A 21,982-nucleotide genomic window follows, 5' to 3' on the forward strand; every position below is an offset into this window, starting at 1 on the left:
CTCCTGACTGCCTAGGACTACAAGTGTGTGCCACCAACCACAGCTAGTTTTTTGTAGGGATGGACTCGCAATGTTGCCCAGGCTGGTATAGTGCTAGGATTACAGGTGTGAGTCATTACACGCAAACTCACACACTTCTTAAATGCACATCATGGCTGAGGTGGAGCAAGATGGCTAAACAGAAACCTCCGTTATCGTCCCTTCACAGGAACACCAAATTCAACTATCCATGCAAGCAAGCACCAAAAGTAAGGTGAGTTAAAACTACCTGGTTTTAACACTGTATCAACGAAAGAAGGCACTGCAGAGGGCAGAAAAGATGATCTTGTAGCTCAGCACCTGTAGCTCAGCAGCTAAGGGTGCTAGCCACATACACCAGAGCTGGCGGGTTAAAATCCAACCTGGGCCTGCCAAGCAATGACAAAAAAATAGCTGGGCATTGTGGCGGGCGCCTGTAGTCCCAGCTATTTGGGAGGCTGAGGCAAGAGAATCACTTAAGCCCACGAGTTTGAAGTTGCTGTGAGCTGCGACACCTCAGCACTCTACCCAGGGCGACATAGTGAGATTCTGTCTCAAAAAATATATATAAAAAAGATGATCTTGGCTCAACGCCTGTGGCTCAAGCAGCTAAGGTGCCAGCCACGTACACCTGAACTGGTGAGTTTGAATCCAGCCCTGCCGGCCAAACAATGACAGCTGCAACCAAAAAATAGCCGGGCGTTGTGGTGGGTGCCTGTAGTCCCAGCTACTTGGGAGGCAGAGGCAGGAGAATCGCTTGAGCCCAGGAGTTGGAGGTTGCTGTGAGCTGTGATGCTATGGCACTCTACCTAGGGCGAGAACTTGAGGCTCTGTCTCCAAAAAAAAAAAAGATCTTGCATTGCCTACCCCTACCTTCCCCCAGGTGCCCCACCCCATCCTACCCCAACCCACCCTATCCCCCCACCCCCACAGGATGGTACTGAATGGTGAGCTCACTGAGTAGTAAGAAAATCTGTGTGCCCAGGAAAAAAGAATGAAGTGACCGTGGGACTTTTCATTGACACTCAGGGCTGCTCTGGCACAGGGGACCACAACACAGAGTAGAAGTCTGGTCTGTGCCCTCAGAGGGAATATTTAGACCAGCCTGGCCAGGGGCAAATCCTTGGCCTCAAAATCTGAATTCTAGCAAGCCCTACCACTGGCTGACAAAAAGCAGCCTGGAGCCTGGACTGTATTTCTAAGGCCACAAAAACTTCAGTCCCTGAGCCTGTGCCTGAGCTAGTTTAGATCCAGTGGACTTGGGTGTACAAGACCCAGTGAGACACAAGCAGTGGTGGTTAAGCCCGTGTTACACCTCTCCCAATTTCAGGCTCTGTAGCACCGACAGCATCTTCTTCCATTTCAGGAAAGGAAAGGGGACTTTGTTCAGAGGACTTTTTTTTCCAACTTGGGGACCAGCTCAGCCACAGTACCAAGCAGACTCCGGAAGCCTCTGAGTGCAGGCCTTAGCTCTTAAATGGCATTTCTGGATCTACCCTGGGCCAGGAGGAAACATACTGCCCTGAAGGGAGGGACCCAGTCCTGGCAGGATTCACTATTTGTTGACTAAATAGCTCTTGGGGCCAGGCATGATGGCTCACCCCTGTAATCCTAGCACTCTGGGAGGCTGAGGCAGGTGGATTGCTTGAGCTCAGGAGTTCCAGACCAGCCTGAGCAAGAGCTAGATCCCATCTCTACTAAAAATAGAAAGAGAAAAAAAAAAAACTAGCCAGCATCAGTGGTGGGCACCTGTAGTCCCAACTATTCAGGAGGCTAAGGCAAGACAATTCCTTGCGGACCAGGCACAATGGTTCATACCTGTAATCCTAGCACTCTGGGAGGCCAAGGCGTGTGGATTGCTTGAGCTCATGAGTTTGAGACCACCCTGAGCATAAAGTAAGATCCTGTCTCTACTAAAAATAGAAAAACTGAAGCAAGGGCGGCGCCTGTGGCTCAGTCGGTAGGGCGCCGGCCCAATATACCAAGGGTGGCGGGTTCAAACCCAGCCCCGGCTAAACTGCAACCAAAAAAAAAAAAATAGCCGGGTGTTGTGGCAGGCGCCTGTAGTCCCAGCTAGTCGGGAGGCTGAGGCAAGAAAATCGCTTAAGCCCAGGAGTTGGAGGTTGCTGTGAGCTGTATGATGCCATGGCACTCTACCAAGGGCCATAAAGTGAAACTCTGTCTCTACAAAAAAAAAAAGAAAAACTGAAGCAAGAGGATCACTTCAGCCCAAGAGTTAGAGACTGCTATGAGCTATAACACCACAGAACCCTACGGAGGACAACATAGTGAGATTCTGTCTCAAAAAAAAAAAGACTACTTCGGGCGGCGCCTGTGGTTCAGTTGGTAAGGCGCCAGCCCCATATACCAAGGGTGGCGGGTTCAAACCTGGCCCCGGCTGAATTGCAACCAAAAAAAAAAAAAAATAGCCAGGTGTTGTGGCGGGCGCCTGTAGTCCCAGCTACTCGGGAGACTGAAGCAAGAGAATCACTTAAGCCCAGGAGTTGGAGGTTGCTCTGAGCTGTGTGATGCCACGGCACTCTACCCCAGGCCATAAAGTGAGACTCTGTCTCTACAAAAAAAAAAAAAAAAAAGGACTACTTCAAGGCATTTAATAATCAAGCTCCCAAAGGATAAAAGGTCTTAAGCAAGAAAAAAACACAAAACAGGCTCAGCGTCTGTAGCTCAGCAGCTAGGGCTCCAGCCACATACACCAGAGTTGGCAGGTTCAAACCCAGCCCAGGGTCTGCCAAACAACAACGACAACTACAACAAAAAAATAGCCGGGCATTGTGGCAGACACCTGTAGTCCCAGCTACTTGGGAGGCTGAGGCAAGAGAATCGCTTAAGCCCAAGAGTTGGAGGTTGCTGTGAGCTGTGATGCCCTCTACCCAGGGCGACATAGTGAGACTCTGTCTCAAAAAAAAACACACAAAAAAATATATAAAGGAGCTCCATGGGCACCCATAACTCAGTGGTTGGGGCGCCAAGCACATGCTCCGAGCCTGGTGGGTTCAAACGCAACCCAGGCCTGATAAACAAACAAACAAACAAAAAAGGCTCGGCACCTGTAGCTCAAGTGGCTAAGGCGCCAGCCACATACACCAGAGCTAGTGGGTTCAAATCCAACCCCGGCCTGCCAAACAACAATGACAACTATAACCAAAAAATAGACAGGTGTTGTGGCGGGCACTTGTAGTCCAAGCTACTTGGTAGACTGAGGCAAGAGAATAACTTAAGCCCAGGAGTTGGAGGTTGCTGTGAGCTATGACACGACGGCACTCTACCCAGGGCAACAGCTTGAGGCTCTGTCTCAAAAAAAAAAAAAGCAAGCATTTGTAGTCCCAGCTACTAGGGAGGCTGCGACAAGAAAATCACTTGAACGGGTGGTGCCTGTGGCTCAGTGAGTGGGGTGCTGGCCCCATATACTGAGGGTGGTGAGTTCAAACCCAACCCCGGCCAAACTGCAACAATAAAAAAATTTAGAAAAAAAAAACCATTTGAACCCAAGAGTTAGAAGTTCCTGTGAGATACGATGCCACAGCACTCTACAGAAGGTGACAATGTGAGACTCCGTTGCAATAAAAAAAAAAAAGGAGCTCCAATTGGGCAGCAGACTTTTCAGTAGAAACCTTACAGGCCAGGAGAGAGTGGAATGACATATCTAAAGGGCTAAAGGAAAAAGAAAACCTTAGCCTTAGAACATTATACCCTGCAAAAATATCCTTCAAACATGAAGGAGAAATAAAAATTTTCCCAAACAAAAGCTGAGGGATTTCATTAACACCAGAACACCATTAACATTAAGAAATGTTACGGGCGGCGCCTGTGGCTCAGCGAGTAGGGCGCCGGCCCCACATGCCGAGGGTGGCAGGTTCAAACCCAGCCCCGGTCAAACTGCAACAACAAAAAAAAATAGCCGGGCGTTGTGGCGGGCGCCTGTAGTCCCAGCTACTAGGGAGGCTGAGGCAAGAGAATCGCGGAAGCCCAGGAGTTAGAGGTTGCTGTGAGCCGTGTGACGCCACGGCACTCTACCCGAGGGCGGTACAGTGAGACTCTGTCTCTACAAAAAAAAAAAGAAATGTTAAATGAGGCCAGGCCTAGGGGCTCACGCCTGTAATGCTATCACTCTGGGAGGCCAAGGCAGGTGGACTGCCTGAGCTCAGGAGTTCAAGATCAGCCTAAGCCACAGAGAGACCCCATCCCAGCCGCTTGGGAGGCTGAGGCAAGAGGATCACTTAAGCCCAAGAGTTTGAGGTTGCTATGAGCTGTGATGATACTGCACTCTACCGAGGGTGATAGAATAAGACTGTCTCAAAAAAAAAAAAATGAAATGTTAAATCCACATCACTTCACATGCTTGTAGGATGAAGTGGTCAAACCTAAACCACAACTCTTCAAATGTCTAATATGCAAGGAATGCTAGTTACACTTAGCTGGTTGTTTATTCATTTATTTTATTGTCTTCTTAAGCACAACACTTACCAATCCTACTATCAGAAAATAAATTTAATAGAAATTCACTCTAATTTTCTGGGAGTTAGCAAAATTAACACAGTTAATCTATTAGAAGTCTTAGGTTTTAGTCCCGATTCTTATACACCCTATCTATAATCTTAAATTTCTTCCTTCTCCCTAGGCCTCAATTTGCCAATCTGTAAAAGGAAGCAATAGTATAGCTCTCTGTGGGTTTCCAAATTCAATGGTCTAGGGTTCTAAGTTCACATCCGTAACAGACTTTTACCAAGTTATCACCCTCTCTTCCCACCTCTGCCTCCCAGCATGCTAGGATTACAAGTGTGAGCCATCAGCCTTATTCTATTTTTTTTTTTTTTTTTTTTTTTGGTTTTTGCCACCACCTCTGGCACATGGGACCGGTGCCCCACTCCTTGAGCCACAGGTGCCACCCCAGCCTTATTCTAAAAGAAGAAAAATTTATTAAGCAACTTTTAGGTGCTAGGCACTAGGAATGCAGCAAAAAAACAAGATAGAAAATATCCCTGCTTTCGGGCGGCGCCTGTGGCTCAGTGAGTAGGGCGCCAGCCCCGTATGCCGAGGGTGGCGGGTTCAAACCCAGCCCCGGCCAAACCGCAACAAAAAAATAGCTGGGCCTTGTTGTGGGCGCCTGTAGTCCCAGCTACTCGGGAGGCTGAGGCAGGAGAATCATGTAAGCCCAAGAGTTGGAGGTTGCTGTGAGCTGTGTGACGTCATGGCACTCTACCCGAGAACGGTACAGTGAGACTCTGTCTCTACAAAAAAAAAAAAAAAAAAGAAAGAAAGAAAATATCCCTGCTTTCATAGAATTTTCACTTTGAGGGCAGACAGACAACAAGATAAACTGAGACAGTGACAAGTGCCTTGAAGATAAATTGCCTAGGGGACTAGTTTAGATTGAGAGGTTAAAAGTAGGCCTTGATACTCAGGCTGGAATCCTGAATAACAGGAAAAAACCAACCAAGCGAAAATCTTGGGGAAAGTGTTCCAGATAGAAGACATGGCAAGTGCAAAAACCCCAAGATTTGGAGCGGCGCCTGTGGCTCAGTGAGTAGGGCACCAGCCCCATATGCCGAGGGTGGAGGGTTCAAACCCAGCCCCGGCCAAACTGCAACAAAAAAATAGCCGGGCGTTGTGGCGGGCGCCTGTAGTCCCAGCTATTCGGGAGGCTGAGGCAAGAGAATCGCTTAAGCCCAAGAGTTGGAGGTTGCTGTGAGCTGTGTGAGGCCACGGCACTCTACCCGAGGGCAGTACAGTGAGACTCTTGTCTCTACAAAAAAAAAAAAAAAAAAACCCAAGATTTGAACATACTTGGCATGCTCAAAAAATAGAAGTTTGCCCAAACTAGAGCTAAACATTCTCTTTTTGAAATGTTTTTATAAAGTTTATTAAAGTGGGTGTTTTGTGCTTGTCTATGAGTTTTTCAATATATAGTATTAGAAGAATTCAAATAATCAGCAGTAAAATGGAAATATCATGGCATATTCATACAATAGAATATTAATACAGAAATTTAAGGCCAGGTGTAGTGGCTGATGTCTGTAATCCTATCACTTTGAGGGGCCAAGGTGGGAACATGACTTGAGGCCAGAAATTTGAGACCTGGCGCCTGTAGCTCAAAGGAGTAGGGCACCAGCCCCATATGCTGGAGGTGGTGGGTTCAAACCCAGCCCCAGCCAAAAAAAACTGCAAAAAAAAAAAAAAAAAGAAAAGAAATTTGAGACCTGCCTGAGCAACACAGCAAGACACCATCTATATGAAAAATTTTTAAGTTAGCCAAGTGTGGTGGTATGTATCTATAGTCCCAGCTACTTGAAAGGCTGAAGTAGCAGGATCACTTGAGCCCAGGAATTTGAGGTTGTAGTGAGCTATGATGGTGCCACTGGACTCTAGCCCAGGCAACAGAGTGTGACCCTATCTCAAAGAAAAAGGCCAAGTACGGTGGCTCATGCCTATAATCCTAGCACTCTGAGAGGCCGAGGCAGGCGGATTCCCTGAACTCACAGGTTCCACACCTTCTCAGCCCGAGCAAGAGCGAGACCCTGTCTCTAAAAATAGCCAGGCATTGTGGTGGGCATCTGCCTGGCTAGTTGGGAGCCTGAGGCAAGAGAATCACTTGAGCCCAAGAGTTGGCAGTTGCTGTGAGCTATGATGCCACGCACTCTACAGAGGGTGACAAAGTGAGACTTTGTCTCAAGAAAAAGAAAAGAAAAAAAAAGAATTTAGGGCGGCACCTATGGCTCAGTGGGTAGGGCGCTAGCCCCATATACCGAGGGTGGCGGGTTCAAACCCAGCCCTAGCCAAACTGCAATAAAAAAATAGCTGGACTGGGCGGCGCCTGTGGCTCAGTGAGTAGGGCGCTGGCTCCATATGCCGAGGGTGGTGGGTTCAAACCCAGCCCCGACCAAACTGCAACAAAAAAATAGCCGGGCGTTGTGGCGGGCGCCTGTAGTCCCAGCTGCTCGGGAGGCTGAGGCAAGAGAATCGCGTAAGCCCAAGAGTTAGAGGTTGCTGTGAGCCGTGTGATGCCACGGCACTCTATCCGAGGGCGGTACAGTGAGACTCTGTCTCTACAAAAAAAAAAAAAAAAAATAGCTGGACGTTCTGGAGGGCACCTGTAGTACCAGCTACTCCAGAGGCTGAGGCAGGAGAATCACCTAAGCTCAGTAGTTGGAGGTTGCTGTGAGCTGTGATGCCAAGGCGCTCTACTGAAGGCAATAAAGTGAGACTCTGTCTCAAAAAAAAAAAAAAGAATTTAAAAGAACAAATTATTAATACATGAAATAACATGGATACATCTCACAGAAAATACTGAATGAAAAATATCCAAAAGAGTACAACTTAATGATTCCACTTACATGAATTTTTTTTTTTGAGACAGTCTCACTTTGTCACCCTCAGTAGTGTACCATGGATTCACAGCTCACAGCAACCTCAGACTCTTGGGCTTAAGGGATTCTCTTGTCTCAGCCTCCCAAATAGCCGAGACAACAGGCACCCGTCACAACGCCCAGCTATTTTTTTTTTTTTTGTTCGGCAGGCCCGGGCTGGGTTCAAACCTGCCAGCTGTGGTGTATGTGGCTAGCACCCTACCCGCTGAGCTACAGGCGCTCAGCCCAAGCCTGGCTATTTTTAGAGATGGAGTCTGGCTCTGGCTCAGGCTGGTCTCAAACCTATGAGATCAGGCAATCCACCCACCTTGGCCTTCGGAGTGCTAGGATTACAGGCATGAACCACTGCACCCCACCTACTTACATGAATTTTAGAAAGGCAAAATTTATCTCTGGTGACAGAGGTTAGAGTAGTGGTGGGAAGGTAAGTAGGAGGGAGTACAATGACACCTTCAAGGTACTAAAAATGTGCTCTATCTTGATCTAAGTGGAGGTCACACAAATAGAGACATGTTAAAAAAATATAAGTTGCACACTTCACATTATGAATATTATTCTTTAATCTAAAGGAAAAAAGAATGTTTGTATTCACATATATCTGAAAATTTAACAGCACTCACCCAGAACACTAGAACACAATTAAGTAGGGACCCTGGACCTGAACACTCAGGATACCAATCTAAAATAACCACCAGAGGCTGGGTGCGTTCCTGCAATTCCACCACTTTGAGAGGCCAAGGCAGATCACTCAAGGCTAGGAGTTCAAGACCAGCCTGAGCAACATAGCCCAAGACCCCATTTCTACAAATAAGAAAAAATTAGCCAAGCATGGTGATGTACACCTGAAGTCCTAGCTGCTCAAGAGGCTGAGGTGGGAGGATCAATTAAGCCCAGTAATTTGAGACTTCAGTGAATTATGAGTGCCACTGCTCTCTAGCCTGGGCAGCAAAGTGAGATCCTACCTCTAAAAAAAAAAAAAAAAAGTAATAATAATAATAATACATAACACTAGTGAGTAGTTGCTCTATACTGTGTAATGTTTGTGCTTTAAATTATATTGTATTTAGCTCTTGGGAGGCTGAGGCAGGTGGACTGCCTGAGCTCAAGGGTTCAAGACCAGCTGAAGCTAGAGTGACACCTCATCTTTAAAAAAACTAGCCAAGTTGGGCGGCGCCTGTGGCTCAACGGGTAGGGCGCCGGTCCCATATGCCGGAGGTGGCGGGTTCAAGCCCAGCCCCGGCCAAAAATAAAAAAAATAAAAAAAAAGAGAAAAAAACTAGCCAAGCGTTGTGGTGGGCACCTGTAGTTAGTCCCAGCTACTTGGGAGGCTGAGCCAAAAGAATCGCTTGAGCAAGAGTTTGAGGTTGCTGTGAACTATGATGCCTTGGCACTCTATTGAGGGCGACAAAAGTGAGACTCCATCTCAAAAAAAAATAAATTACATTGTATTTAATACTACAATAATAAGATGAAATATGTGATATCACCCTAATTTTACAATGAGGCTTTTTTCTTTGCCCAAAATATCACTGCTCGTAAGTGGTAAAGCCACTAAAATTATTCTCTGGTAGCCCTCTCCTTGTCAGAATGTCTTGTTAGGACAAAAAAATCAGGTGCTAACTAGTGGAACATTAATAATCACATTGGGCAAAAGTTACAATTCTATGGAAACTCCAAACTGGATCTATAACATTTATGTTCCCGCTTTATCCAGGAAAAGACAGTCAACTCAGGACATTGCCTGATAATCATCCCTATTGTCTAGATCAGTGTTGTTGTTTTTTTTAGAGACAAAGTTTCACTTTGTCACCCTCAGTAGAGTGCCATGGCATCACAGCTCATAGCAACCTCCAACTCCTGGGCTTAGGCAATTCTCTTGCCTCAGCCTCCCAGGTAGCTGGGACCAGAGGCACCCGCCATAAGCCCGGCTGTTTTTGTTGCAGCTTGGTCAGGACCGGTTCAAACCCACCACTCTCAATATATGGGGCTGGCGCCCTATACACTGAGCCACAGGCGCCACCCTAGATCAGTGTTTTTCAACCTTTTTTATTTCAGTACACGTGAGCCTATAAACTTTCATGGCACACTTAAATTATGTGGATCAAAAAAAAAAAAAGAGTAGGCTCGGCGCCAGTAGCTCAGTGGTTAGGGCGCTGGCCACACACACTGGAGATGGCAGGTTCAAACCTGACCTGAGCCTGCTAAACAATGACAACAAGAACAAAATAGCTGGGCCTTAGGCTTGGTGCCTGAAGCTCAGCAGCTAGGGTGCCAGCCACATATACCAGAGCTGGCAGGTTTGAATCAAGCCAGAGCTAGCCACACAATAAGAACTAGAATCAAAAAGTAACGGGGAAGGGGGCCTGTGGCTAAAGGAGTAGGGCGCCGGCCCCATATACCGGAGGTGGCGGGTTCAAACCTGACCCCAGCCAAAAAAAAAAAAGTATCTGGGCATTGTGGTGGGCACCTATAGTCCTAGCTACCTGGGAAGCTGATGCAAGAGAATTGCTTAAGCCCAAGAGTTCGAGGTTGCTATGAGCTGTGACACCACAGCACTCTACCCAGGGTGACATAGTGAGACTCTGTCTCAAAAAAAAAAAAAAAAAGTACAACAAACAATATATTTACTGTGTTTTTAACTTTTTCCAAAAATAATTTAATTAGAGCTTGGCACCCTTAGTACAGTGGTTAAGGTGCCAGCCACATACACTGAGGCTGGTGAGTTTGAGCCCAGCCCAGGCCTGCTAAACAATGACAACTGCAACAAAAAAACAGCCGGGTGTTGTGGTGAGCGCCAGTAGTCCCAGCTCCTTGGCAAGAGAATCGCTTAAGTCCAAGAGTTTGAGGTTGCTGTGAGCTGTGACACCACAGCACTCTACCCAAGGTAACATACTGAGACTGTCTCAAAAAGAAAATGATAATTTAATTAGGGCAGCACCCGTTGCTCAGTGGGTAGGGCACAGGCCATATACACCAAGGCTAGTGGGTTTGAACCCAGCTCCGGGCAGCTAAAACAACAATGACAACTAGAACAACAACCTATAGTCCCAGCTACTTGGGAGGCTAAGGCAAGAGAATTGCTTAAGCCCAAGAATTTGAGGTTGCTGTGAGCTGTGATGGCAAGGCACTCTAACTGGGTGACAGCTTGAGACTTTGTCTCAAAAAAATAAATAAATAGGGTGGTGCTTGTGGCTCAATGGGCAGGGCACCAGCCCATATACCAAGGGTAGAGGTTCAAATTCAGCCCCAACCATACTGCAAACAAAAATAACCGGGCGTTGTGGCAGTTCCTGTAGTCTCAGCTACTTGGGAAGCTGAAACAAGAGAATTGCCTAAGCCCAGGAGTTAGAGATGACTGTGAGCTGTGATGCCAAGGCACTCTACTGAGGGCGATAAAGTGAGACTCTTTCTCTAAAAAATAAAAAAGAATAACTAATTAATTAATCATCTTTTCACACCTAAACCATGGCACACCAACTGGGAAATCACTGATCTAGATGCTAGAACAGAACCAGACACATGAGCCACTATAACACAGTATACATATCTTGTGTGTACTCTAGACAGAGTGAACTTCAGAGTGGGGTTTAACCTATACTTGAAAGTGTAAGTAACTCAGAGACTTTCCCAAGACTAAGCAGCAAATAGAATTTTCCAGTCTCTAGGTATCAACCATAGTCTATACTACTACAGGAGAACTATATTCAGAGAATTCAATCCAGTCCCATCAGCATCTACAGAGTTGTAGGTTAAAATGACCACCTAACAACTCGGTGCCTGTGGCTCAAGCGCCTAAGGCACCAGCCACATACACCTGAGCTGGCAGGTTCAAATCCAGCCCAGGCCCACCAAACAACAATATCAGCTACAACCAAAAAATAGCCAGGTGTTATGGTGGGCACCTGTAGTCCCAGCTACTTGGGAGGCGGAGGCAAGAAAATTGCTTGAACCCAGGAGTTGGAGATTGCTGTGAGCTGTGATGCCACTGTGCTCTACTCAGGACGACAGCTTGAGGCTCTGTCTCAAAATAAAATAAAATAAAATGACCACCTCAGGTTCCCTTTCAAATGATCTTACCCTCAAAAGGAGGAACCACGGGGCGGCACCTGTGGCTCAAGGAGTGGGGCGCTGGTCCCATATGCCGGAGGTGGAGGGTTCAAACCTAGCCCCAGCCAAAAACCAAAAAAAAAAAAAGAAAAGGAGGAACCATGGTGCATCTTAAAAGGGTATGTGTGGGGCGGCGCCTGTGGCTCAGTCGGTAAGGCACCGGCCCCATGTACCGAGGGTGGCGAGTTCAAACCCGGCCCCGGCCAAACTGCAAAACCAAAAAATAGCCGGGCGTTGTGGTGGGCACCTGTAGTCCCAGCTACTTGGGAGGCTGAGGCAAGAGAATCGCTTAAGCCCAGGAGTTGGAGGTTGCTGTGAGCTGTGTGAGGTCACAGCACTCTACCGAGGGCCATAAAGTGAGACTCTGTCTCTACAAAAAAAAAAAAAAAAAAAAAGGGTATGTGTGAAACTTAGTAAATGTGGAATGTAAATGTCTTAGCACAATAACTAAGAAAATGCCAGGAAGGCTATGTTAAGCAGTGTGATGAAAATGTGTCAAACGGTCTATGAAACCAGGGTATGGTACCCCATGATCACATTAATGTACACAGCTATGATTTAATAAAAATAAATAAATAAATAAATAAGGAGGAACCAACTCAAAATTGTCAGGATTTCAGGAATTTCTGATTAAAAAAACACATTTTCCTGACAATTCCCAGAAAGACAATTCTTTGTAAGATTCTATTCTCAATAAGCTGGGGACTTTGGTAAATTAAAACTATCTCTGGCTCCAACCCTTCACTTCCTCAAACAGCACAATGTCACTCATACTTCTCATTTCCTTTCATGTTGAACCAGACAAACCTCATCACTATATAATTATAAAATAAAAACTATAGGCTGAGCACAATGGCTCATGCCTATAATCCCAGCACTTTGGGAGGCTAATGTGGGAAGACTGATGAGACCGGGAGTTCAAGACCAGGCCTATTAAGAGGGACTCTATCCCTACCAAAAACTTAAAAAGTAGCCAGGCATGGTGGCACACACTTGTAGTCCTAGCTACTTAGGAGGCCGAGAGGTAAGAGAATGGCTTGAGCCAGCTCAAGACTGCAGGGAGCTAAGATAACATCACTCTCAGCCTGTAGCAACAGAGACCCTGCCTCTGAAAAGAGAAGGGAAAAAAAGGCTCACCAGTCCTCAGTTCCTTTTCAGCCTCACTTCCTAACAATTTCTCCCCACATATCCTCTTTTCAACAAATTTCTGACACTTAAAACACCAGATTATTTTTTTCCCCTCATACCTCCACCATGCCTTTAGGAATGCTGTTCTCTCAAAATGGAATGCCTTTTCTTTCTTGTGAAACTCCTATTCATCCTTCAACACCCAACTCAAGTATTTCCTCCCTGCAAAGATTTCCCTATCTTGCCCAGGCAATGACAGTATTCCTGTCTCACTATATAAAACACACACCATTACAAAATTTCACCTAAATATCTCTTTGATGTCCTTGAGGAAAGATACTTATTTCTATTTCAATACTAATTACATATTAAGTACTTCAATGTGTGAATAAACAGTTCATCCTCATATATCCTAAATCAATCTGTCACCTAGCCCTTTCCCCAACTTTTATGGATTCCTAAATCAAGCTCTATGTGAAATTCCAAATTTCCTAACAACTGCTTCGGGATTTTTAGGTTACACAATTTTTTTTTTTTTTTTTTTGCAGTTTTTGGCTGGGGCGGGGTTTGAACCCACCACCTCCCGTGTATGTGGTCAGCGCCCTACTCCTTGAGCCACAGGCGCCGCCCAAGTTACACAAATGTTAAACAAGTGAATAAAATATAATAGAAAGCCAATGAAAACAATATAAAAACTTCTCTATTCACTAAAAACGGGAATTTCCCCTTTTACAACCCTAACAAGAAGGACCTACTTTTCCCTTCTGATCTGCTATCTTGAAAGCCTTCATGTAGAAACTACCGTGCACACAAATCCAATTGAAGTTACACGCAAAATAATCCAATTGTGCTAAGAGCAGGTACACAAACCATATTTGCACTAGTATACAAAGTAAGAGAGCTCAAGGTAGAAAAGAAAAAGCTCTCACTGGGCGCAAAACTTTCTAGAGAGGAAGAACTGGGGATGATCTGATGATCAAGAAATATTTAATGGGGCCTGACCCAAATTTCTGCTTCCCCTTTCCCCCTCAGCTGCAGATCTCCTTCCAAGGGAACCAGCTTTCTTTCTTCTTTTTTCTTCCCACACCTGCCCTGTTCCTTTCCAGGATTCACGCCAGTAACCCCAAGAAAACACAGTAATTTCACTGAATTCTGTGTGAAGGGTAGGCGAAAGCCTGTCGGTAAGAAACTGGAGAGGGACGGGATAGGAGTCCTTCCGGGACACCTTAAGTCTTCAGACACACCAGCCTTCCTCCGTCTCTCCCCAAGCCCACACACCCAGGGGTCAGAAGGCACTGGAGCCAGGCACCTGGAAGGGTCGGAGGTCAGCCCCAGTTGGGGTCAAAAGTCAGCGCCTCCGCTGCCTGAAGGCCACAGCAGCAGGGCCCGGGAGAAAGACGAAGTAGCTGGGGCCAGGTGATTTGAGGGGACTGGCTGTTGAAGGAGCTAAACCGCTTCTCGCTTGCCTGGGCCGCCCCCGGGCCCAGCCCTCCGCGACGCACACAGCCTCAGGAGCCGTCCTGCCCACCTCCTTGTCGCCCCCCCAACCCCGCGTCACCCGGTCGTTCCCGCGGCACAGGCCCCGCCCCCAGAGCCGCCGCGGGGCCAGGGCCTAGCATGGCTGGACCCGCGGGGGTTGGTCAAGTTCGAGGACCGGACGGAGCTAGCGCTGCTTACCGAGCCCTGGGCTCCTCCTCCACCGCCCGCGCCGCTCCTGGGCTCGCTCGCTCACGACGCCACCGCAGCTCCGGGCTCACGGGCGCTCTCCCAACCAACCCGACCCTTTCCCTGGTCCACAGTCCCCCGCGGGGTCCTAAAGCCGGTCTCGTAATAAGTTCGTCCTCACCCGCTTCCTGAGACTGACTCAGACCACGATTCCCAGCAAGCATCGCAAAGACTACACCTCCCGAAAGACATCGCGAGAAAGAAATTATTGAAGGCAACCTCTATCCGGAGCCTGCAAGGAAGCATATCCAAAGCAGGATTTTGAAATATGGCTGACTCTTTGAACTCAGCAATCCTCCTAAGAATAAATGCATCCTCTGGAAATACTGGCAAAGTTTGGGAAGATGTTTATTGCAACTTTGTAAGTGAAAGGTTGGAAACTGGGCGGCGCCTGTGGCTCAGTGGGTAGGGCGCCGGGCCCAAATACCGAGGGTGGAGGGTTCGAACCCGGCCCCGGCCAAACTGCAACAAAAAACAATAGGCGGGCGTTCTGGCGGGGTGCCTGTAGTCCAAGCTACTCGGGAGGCGGAGGCAAGAGAATTGCCTAAGCCCAGGAGTTGGAGGTTGCTGTGAGCTGTGCCACCACAGCTCTCTACCGAGGGTGATAAAGTGAAACTCTGTCTCTTAAAAAAAGAAGAAGAAGAAAGATTGGAAACAAATTCATTCATTCAACAGTTATATGTGTGCTTACTATGTGCAAAGCACCATGTAAAACTATGTTAACTTGCAGATAACCTGAGTCTCTGTTTTTTCCGGGATTTTTTGTTAGTTTGTTTCAGTTTTAGCATTTTTGGAGACAGAATCTCGCTTTATTGCTACTAAGAGTGTAGTGGCGGGCGTCGCCTGTGGCTCAGTCGGGTGAGGGTGGCGGGTTCAAACCTGGCCCCGGCCGAACTGCAAACAAAAAATAGCCGGGCGTTGTGGTGGGCGCCTGTAGTCCCAGCTACTCGGGAGGCTGAGGCAAGAGAATCGCTTAAGCCCAGGAGTTGGAGGTTGCTGTGAGCTGTGTGAGGCCATGGCACTATACAGAGGGCCATAAAGTGAGACTCTGTCTCTACAAAAAAAAAAAAGAGTGTAGTGGCATCACATACCTCACTGCAACCTCAAACTTCTGAGCTCAAATGATCCTCCTGCCTCAACCTCCCAAGTAACAGGGACTACAGACGCGCGCCCCATGCCTGGGCTAATTTTCTACTTTTGGTAGAGATGGGGACTCGCTGTTGTTCAGGTTGGTCTCGACCTCCTGAGCTCAAACACTCCTCCTACCTTAGCCTCCCAGATTGCTAGGATTACAGGGCTAAACTCTGGGGGGGCGGGGTGTTTGTTTTTTGTTTTTTGTTTTAGACAGAGCCTCAAGCTGTCACCTTGGGTAGAGTGCTGTGGCATCACAGCTCACAGCAACCTCCAACTCCTGAGCTCAAGCGATTCTCCTGCCTCTGCCTCCCAAGTAGCTGGGACTTACAGGTGCCCACCACAACCCCCGGCTATTTTTTGGTTGCAGCCATCATTATTGTTTGGCAGGTCCGGGCTGGATTCAAACACACCAGCTCAGGTGCTCAGGTGTATGTGGCTGGCACCTTAGCCGCTTGAGCCACAGGCGCCGAGCCAACTCTGGGGTTTTTTTAATGCAAATGAAAAATTTGAAAAGATGTGCCAAGCACTTACTGTGTATATGTGTATGTGTGTGTTTCAATCCTTACAACTTTATGAACAAGGACTTTACAGATAAGAAGAAAGAGTTCAGAGTGATTAAATAGTTTGCCTGAAGTTCTAGAATTAGTAAGAGGTGAAGAGTTTGAATCCACATCTATCAGGAAAGAGCTTTTAACCCAGAAGCTCAGGTTCTTTCTTGGTAGATTTTAACTTTAACTTTTCTTCTCTATTTACACAGTAGTGTATAAGACATCATTAGTGAATTAATTTTTTTTAATCTGGACCCTAATAGAATATAAAAGTAGGAAGGGGCAAGAGGAAGATATCATGAAAGGAGCTTCCCATCCAGCCAAAATAATCCTCCTTCAGGGTGACGCCTGTGGCTCTAAGGAGTAGGGTATCCGCCCCATATACCAGAGGTGGAAGGTTCAAACCCAGCCCCGGCCAAAAACTGCAAAAAAAAATCCTCCTTCATACCTGATTTTTTTTTTTTTTTTGACACGGAGTCTCACTTGGTCACCCTTGGTAGAGTGCTGTGGCATCTTAGCTCACAGCAACCTCAAACTCTTGGGTTCAAGTGATCCTCTTGCCTCAGCCTCCCAAGCAGCTGGGACTACAGGCGCCTGCCACAAGGCCCAGCTATTTTTTTTTTTTTTTTTATAGACGGGGGTCCCGTTCTGGCTCAGGCTGATCTCAAACCTGTGAGCTCAAGCAATCCACCTGCCTCAGCCACCCAAGTGCTGGGATTACAGGTGTGAGCCACTGCACCCGGCTCATACCTGATTTATTTTTAAGAAAACTATGTTTCGGGGCGGCGCCCGTGGCTCAAGGAGTAGGGCGCTGGTCCCATATGCCAGAGGTGGCGTGTTCAAACCCAGCCCCGGCCAAAAAAAAAAAAAAAACACACACACACACAAAAAGAAAACTATGTTTCAGCTCGGCGCCTGTGGCTCAAGTGGCTAAGGCGCCAGCCACATACACCTGAGCTGGCGGGTTCAAATCCAGCCTGGGCCCACCAAACAACAATGACAGCTGCAACAATAAAAATTGCCGGGCGTTGTGGCGGGCGCCTGTAGTCCCAGCTACTTGGGAGGCGGAGGCAGGAGAATCGCTTGAGCCCAGGAGTTGGAGGTTGCTGTGAGCTGTGATGCCAAGGCCCTCTACCCAGGGCGACAGCTTGAGGCTCTGTGAAAAAAAAAAGAGGAAAAGGGAAAAGGAAAGGAAGAAAGAAAAAAGAAAAACTAGCCTGGTGCGGTGGCGGGCGCCTATAGTCCCAACTACCCCAGAGGCTGACGTCAGAGGATCGCTTGAGCCCAAGACGTTGATGCTGCTGTGAGCTGTGATGACGCACCACAGCACTCTAGCAAGAGTGAGACTCTGTCTCAAAAAACAAAAAGAATGCGTAAATTGGGGTGAAAGCCTTGGAAGAGGGACGCTCGCAATTGGGGGCCACCCCGCGGCTTCCTGGAGCCTGGGACAGCGGGCCTACTTCTACGTTTACAGAACATCCCTAAGACTGGCGAGGTTCCAGGCGCTGAGACTCTCAGGTGCTGGGGTGGCTCCTCCCTGGGTGGGCGTGTCGCGCCGCCCAGCGGAAGCTGGGGCTATCCCTACGCTAGCCTTGCTGGGCGGGGCGGAGCCGCACTCCCGCCCGGCCTCTATCTACCTCATCCACCGGAGACGGAACTCACAACCCGGCTCTCGACTACCCGCATACTAGAGTCGGGCCCTGGCCTGGGAGTGCTCCACCGCGAGCGGCACCATGAAGCGTGCGGGGACGCTGCGCCTACTCTCGGACCTGAGCAACTTCAGCGGCGCGGCCAGGCTCCGGGAGTTGCTGGCCCGGGACCCAGCTGTCCGAATCCGCTGCAGCGCGGATGGCCGTCACCTGCTGCTGCTGCGACCCCCGGGGTCGCCGGCCCCGCAACTACTGGTCGCAGTGCGTGGACACGGCGCGGAGCTGGAGCGTGCCTGGCCGTCCGGCCAGCCCTCACCGCTAGACGGCTTCTTCCTGCCATGGCCGGCGCGACCGGCGCTGGTCCTAGTGTGGGAGAGTGGCCTAGCAGAGGTGTGGGGCGCGGGGGTAGGGCCTAGCTGGCAGCTGCTGCAGAGCACCGAGCTGTGTCCCGTAGGTGGAGCCCGTGTGGTGGCCGTGGCGGCGCCCCGAGGCCGCCTGGTGTGGTGCGAGGAGCGTCAGGTCGGTGCTGAGAGCCGGCCTGGGCAGCCTGCAGCCGCTTTCAGCCACTGCGTGTGCGTCCGGACCCTGGAGCCCAGTGGGGAGGCCAGCACCAATTTGAGCCGCACACACGTCCTGCTGCATCACTGCCCCGCTTTCGGGTTGCTGGCCTCCCGCAAGGACCTCTTCCTGGTGCCCACTGCCACCACCTGGCCGGGTGTGGCCCACATTCTGCTCAGCTGGAGCCCAGCCAGAGGCAAAGTGATGGTGGCTGCCCCATGTCTTGGCCTTTCTCACAGTAAAAGCCTGAATCCAGAACGAGGGGACACATGGGACTTCCGGACCCTGCTCAGAAGCCTTCCTGGGTTGTTGTCCCCCAGGAAGCCATTAGCTGTACATACCTGGACCCCAACTCCCCAGGGCCTGCTCTTGCTTGACTTCAAGGGTACTGTGCACCTAGTGCAGTCCCATGGTGGTACCCGGGCTGTCGGCACCCTGCAGGAGGCACCTGTAGGCCTTCAAGGACCAGCAGCCCTAGGAACTTTTCATGGTACTTTGGCATGTGTGCTGGGCTCTACCTTGGAACTTCTGGACATGGGTAGTGGACAGCTGCTGGAGAGGAAGGTACTAAGTACAGACAGAGTACATTTGCTGGAACCCCCAGCCCCTGGCATGGAGGATGAGGAAAAGCTGGAGACTCGAGGGGGTCTTCGTTTGCTTTCAGCCTTGGGTCTGTTTTGTGTGGGCTGGGAAGCCTCACAGGGTGTTGAGCTGCCTTCAGCCAGAGACCTGGTGTTTGAGGAGGCCTGTGGATACTACCAGCGGCGGAGCTTGCGGGGTGCCCAGCTCACCCCAGAGGAACTGAGACACAGCAGCACATTCCGGGCACCTCAAGCTCTAGCATCTATCCTCCAGGGCCACCTGCCCCCATCTACACTGTTGACCACACTGAGGTCTGAGCTTCGGGATTACCGAGGCTTAGAGCAGCTCAAGGCTCAGCTGGTGGCTGGGGATGATGAAGAGGCTGGCTGGACTGAGCTAGCAGAGCAGGAGGTGGCTCGCCTGCTGACAACCGAGTTGGTGGGAGATCAACTGGCCCAACTCAACACTGTTTTCCAAGCCCTTCCAACAGCAGCCTGGGGTGCCACCCTCAGGACCCTGCAGCTCCAGCCAGATAGGAATGGCAAGCTGAGGTCCCAAGCTCCACCAGAGGTGTGGAAGAAGGTGCTAGGGGGTACAACAGCCGGAAAGGAACCTCCTAATGGGATACTGCCCCCCTTTGAACTCTTGTGCCAGTGCCTTTGTCGATTGGAGCCTCGATGGCTGCCACCCTTTGTGGAGCTGGCACAGCAGCAGGGTGGGCTGGGCTGGGGGACAGGGAGCCCAGGGCTGCCCCTGTATCGCCGAGCCCTGGCAGTGCTAGGTGAAGAGGGGGCCAGGCCTGAGGCACTGGAACTAGAGCTGCTTTTGGGCAGTGGGCGACCCAAAGCTGTGCTTCAAGCTGTGGGGCAGCTGGTGCAAAAGGAACAGTGGGAGCGGGCTTTAGATGCTGGCCTGGCCCTCGGCCCCTCTAGCCCACTGCTTCGGAGTGAGATTTTCAAACTGCTTCTGGCTGAGTTTGCACAACACCGCCGGCTTGATGCTCACCTCCCCCTCCTTTGCCGCCTGTGTCCTCCAGAACTGGCTCCAGCTGAGATCCTGCTGTTACTGCGAACATACCTTCCAGATGAAGTGGGGCCCCCCACTCCATTCGCTGAGCCTGGGTCAGAGGCCCCTCTCACCGTGGGCTTGCTCAGAGCCCTGCTGGAGCAGACTGGAGCTCAAGGACGGCCTTCAGGCCCAGTTCTAAGTCTATATGAGGACATCCTATGGGACCCAGGCACTCCACCCCCTGCTCCACCTCGGGACATTGTATGACTATCCTCCAGGTATTAGACCACTGAGGTCTGGAGGCCTGGGCACCATCTACATAAGGCCTCTGTGTGACTGACACAAGAAATCATTTCTAGGACACAGTGATCAGGGAAGGGTGCCTAGGAGTTGGAGGGGGCCACAGTGGGAACTGTGTATGCAATTTCTTGTCTTCTGAAGCAGTCTTTAAGATCTATATAGTGTGATTAAATGTATATACAATTTAATATATATAAAGATGGGTGTTTTTATTTTTTTATTTCATTTTATTTGAGAGTCTCTTTGTTGCCCTTGGGAGAGTGCCATGGCATCACAGCTCACAGCAACCTCAAACTCTTGCCTCAGCCTCCCAAGTAGCTGGGACTACAGGTGCCCGCCACAATGCCCGGCTATTTTTTTTTTTTTTTTTGAGAGACAAAGTCTTACTTTAACACCCTCGGTAGAGTGCTGTGGCGTTACAGCTCACAGCAACCTCCAACTCCTGGGCTTAGTCGATTCTCTCGCCTCAGCCTCCCGAGTAGCTGGGACTACAGGCACCCACCACAACGCCCGTCTATTTTTTGTTGCTGCTTGGCCAGGGCCAGGTTCAAACCTGCCACCCTCGGCACATGGGGCCAGTGCCCTACTCACTGAGCCACGGGCACCACCCAAGATATGTGTTTTTAAACAGCTGAGGGTCACAGTGGTTGTGGGTTATAAAGGGAATACTTGGATCTGGATTTTTTTTTTTTTTTTTGAGACAGGGTGTCACTCTGTTGCCCAGGCTAGAGTACAATGAGTGGCATCATCATAGCTCATTGCAACCTCCCCCTCCTGGGCTCAAACAATCCTGCCTCATCCTCCTGAGAAGCACCACCACACCCAGCTGATTTTTTTGTTTGTAGACACAGGGTCTCACTGTCGTCCAGGCTGGTCTCAAACTTTTGGGCTCAAACTATCTGCCTATCTTGGCCTTCCAAAGTGCTAGGATTACAACCACTCTCCCTGACTTACATTGGATCTTTTGCCTAAAGCACCCACTTCCAATCATGAAAAATAATTAACATTGACTCAACACCTGTAGCTCAGCAGCTAGCGTGCCTGCCACATAACACCATGGCTGGCGGGTTCAAACCCAGCCCAGGCCTGCTAAACAACAATGACAATTACAACAACAACAAAAAATAGATGTTGTGGCGGGCACCTGTGGTCTCAGCTACTTGGGAGGCTGAGGCAAAAGAATCGCTTAGTCCTGGGAGTTTGAGGTTGCTGTGATCTGTGGCACCACAGTACTTTATCAAGGGCAACATAGTGAGACACTATCTCAAAAAAAAAAAAAAAAAAATTAACATTTATGAGCATTTTATGTGGCACTCTGCTGGAGTTTATATAATCCCTCATTTAATACTTCTCATAATCCTGTAGTCCCAGCTACTTGGGAGGCTGAGGCAAGAGAATCGCTTAAGCCCGGGAGTTGGAGGTTGCTGTGAGCTGTGTGAGGCCACGGCACTCTACCCAAGGTGACAGCTTGAGGCTCTGTCTCAAAAAAAGAAAAAGAAAAATTCAGTGACTTGACCAAAGTCAGTCAGCTGGAAAGTAGCAGCTCTAAGATTCGAGCCACCTCAGTGAACCTCCCAATAGCTCCTACCTAGTTGAACTTGGATGCACTCCTCATCTCTGGCTCAATTCTCTGGTCTGTTGTAAGGAGGGAGATTGTAAAACTATACCCTTCCTTTCCCCAGGACTCTTCTGCTCCCAAATAGGAACTATAGTGGGCCTAGGCCCATGCCTATGTCAGGGTTCCTGGAGTAGCCCCTGGTTTAGGGGAAGATGTACCACGACAGGAGAGCTCCCTGTAAAGCTACTGCAGTAGAGCTATTTGGAGGGCCCCACATTCCTG

At 49.2% G+C, this 21,982-nt stretch overlaps 2 protein-coding genes across 3 annotated transcripts in view; one reads left to right on the forward strand and one right to left on the reverse strand.

Annotated features, from left to right (window-relative positions):
- Nucleotides 1–15,181, reverse strand: part of ARMH3 (armadillo like helical domain containing 3) — a 242,132-nt gene extending 226,951 nt beyond the window's left edge. The window contains exon 1 of one of the 2 annotated variants that reach the window (XM_053583043.1): nt 14,316–15,181. The gene's annotated coding sequence lies outside the window, so the exon portion shown is untranslated. The remainder of the gene's footprint in view (nt 1–14,315) is intronic. The other variant, XM_053583044.1, reaches the window with a different exon arrangement.
- A 2,422-nt stretch (nt 15,182–17,603) lies between these two features.
- Nucleotides 17,604–20,336, forward strand: HPS6 (HPS6 biogenesis of lysosomal organelles complex 2 subunit 3). Its single transcript, XM_053583038.1, has one exon. It carries the CDS (start codon nt 17,779–17,781, stop codon nt 20,107–20,109), a length of 2,331 nt encoding a protein of 776 aa, XP_053439013.1. The 5' UTR covers nt 17,604–17,778; the 3' UTR covers nt 20,110–20,336.
- The last annotated feature ends 1,646 nt before the right edge of the window (nt 20,337–21,982 follow it).

The sequence above is a fragment of the Nycticebus coucang genome, chromosome 3 (assembly GCF_027406575.1).
Source record: "Nycticebus coucang isolate mNycCou1 chromosome 3, mNycCou1.pri, whole genome shotgun sequence".
Lineage (NCBI taxonomy): Eukaryota > Metazoa > Chordata > Mammalia > Primates > Lorisidae > Nycticebus > Nycticebus coucang.

Bases quoted from the DNA above. Each gene is read 5' to 3' on its own strand.
- HPS6 (XM_053583038.1), top strand. From the start codon at position 17,779: ATGAAGCGTGCGGGGACGCTGCGCCTACTCTCGGACCTGAGCAACTTC.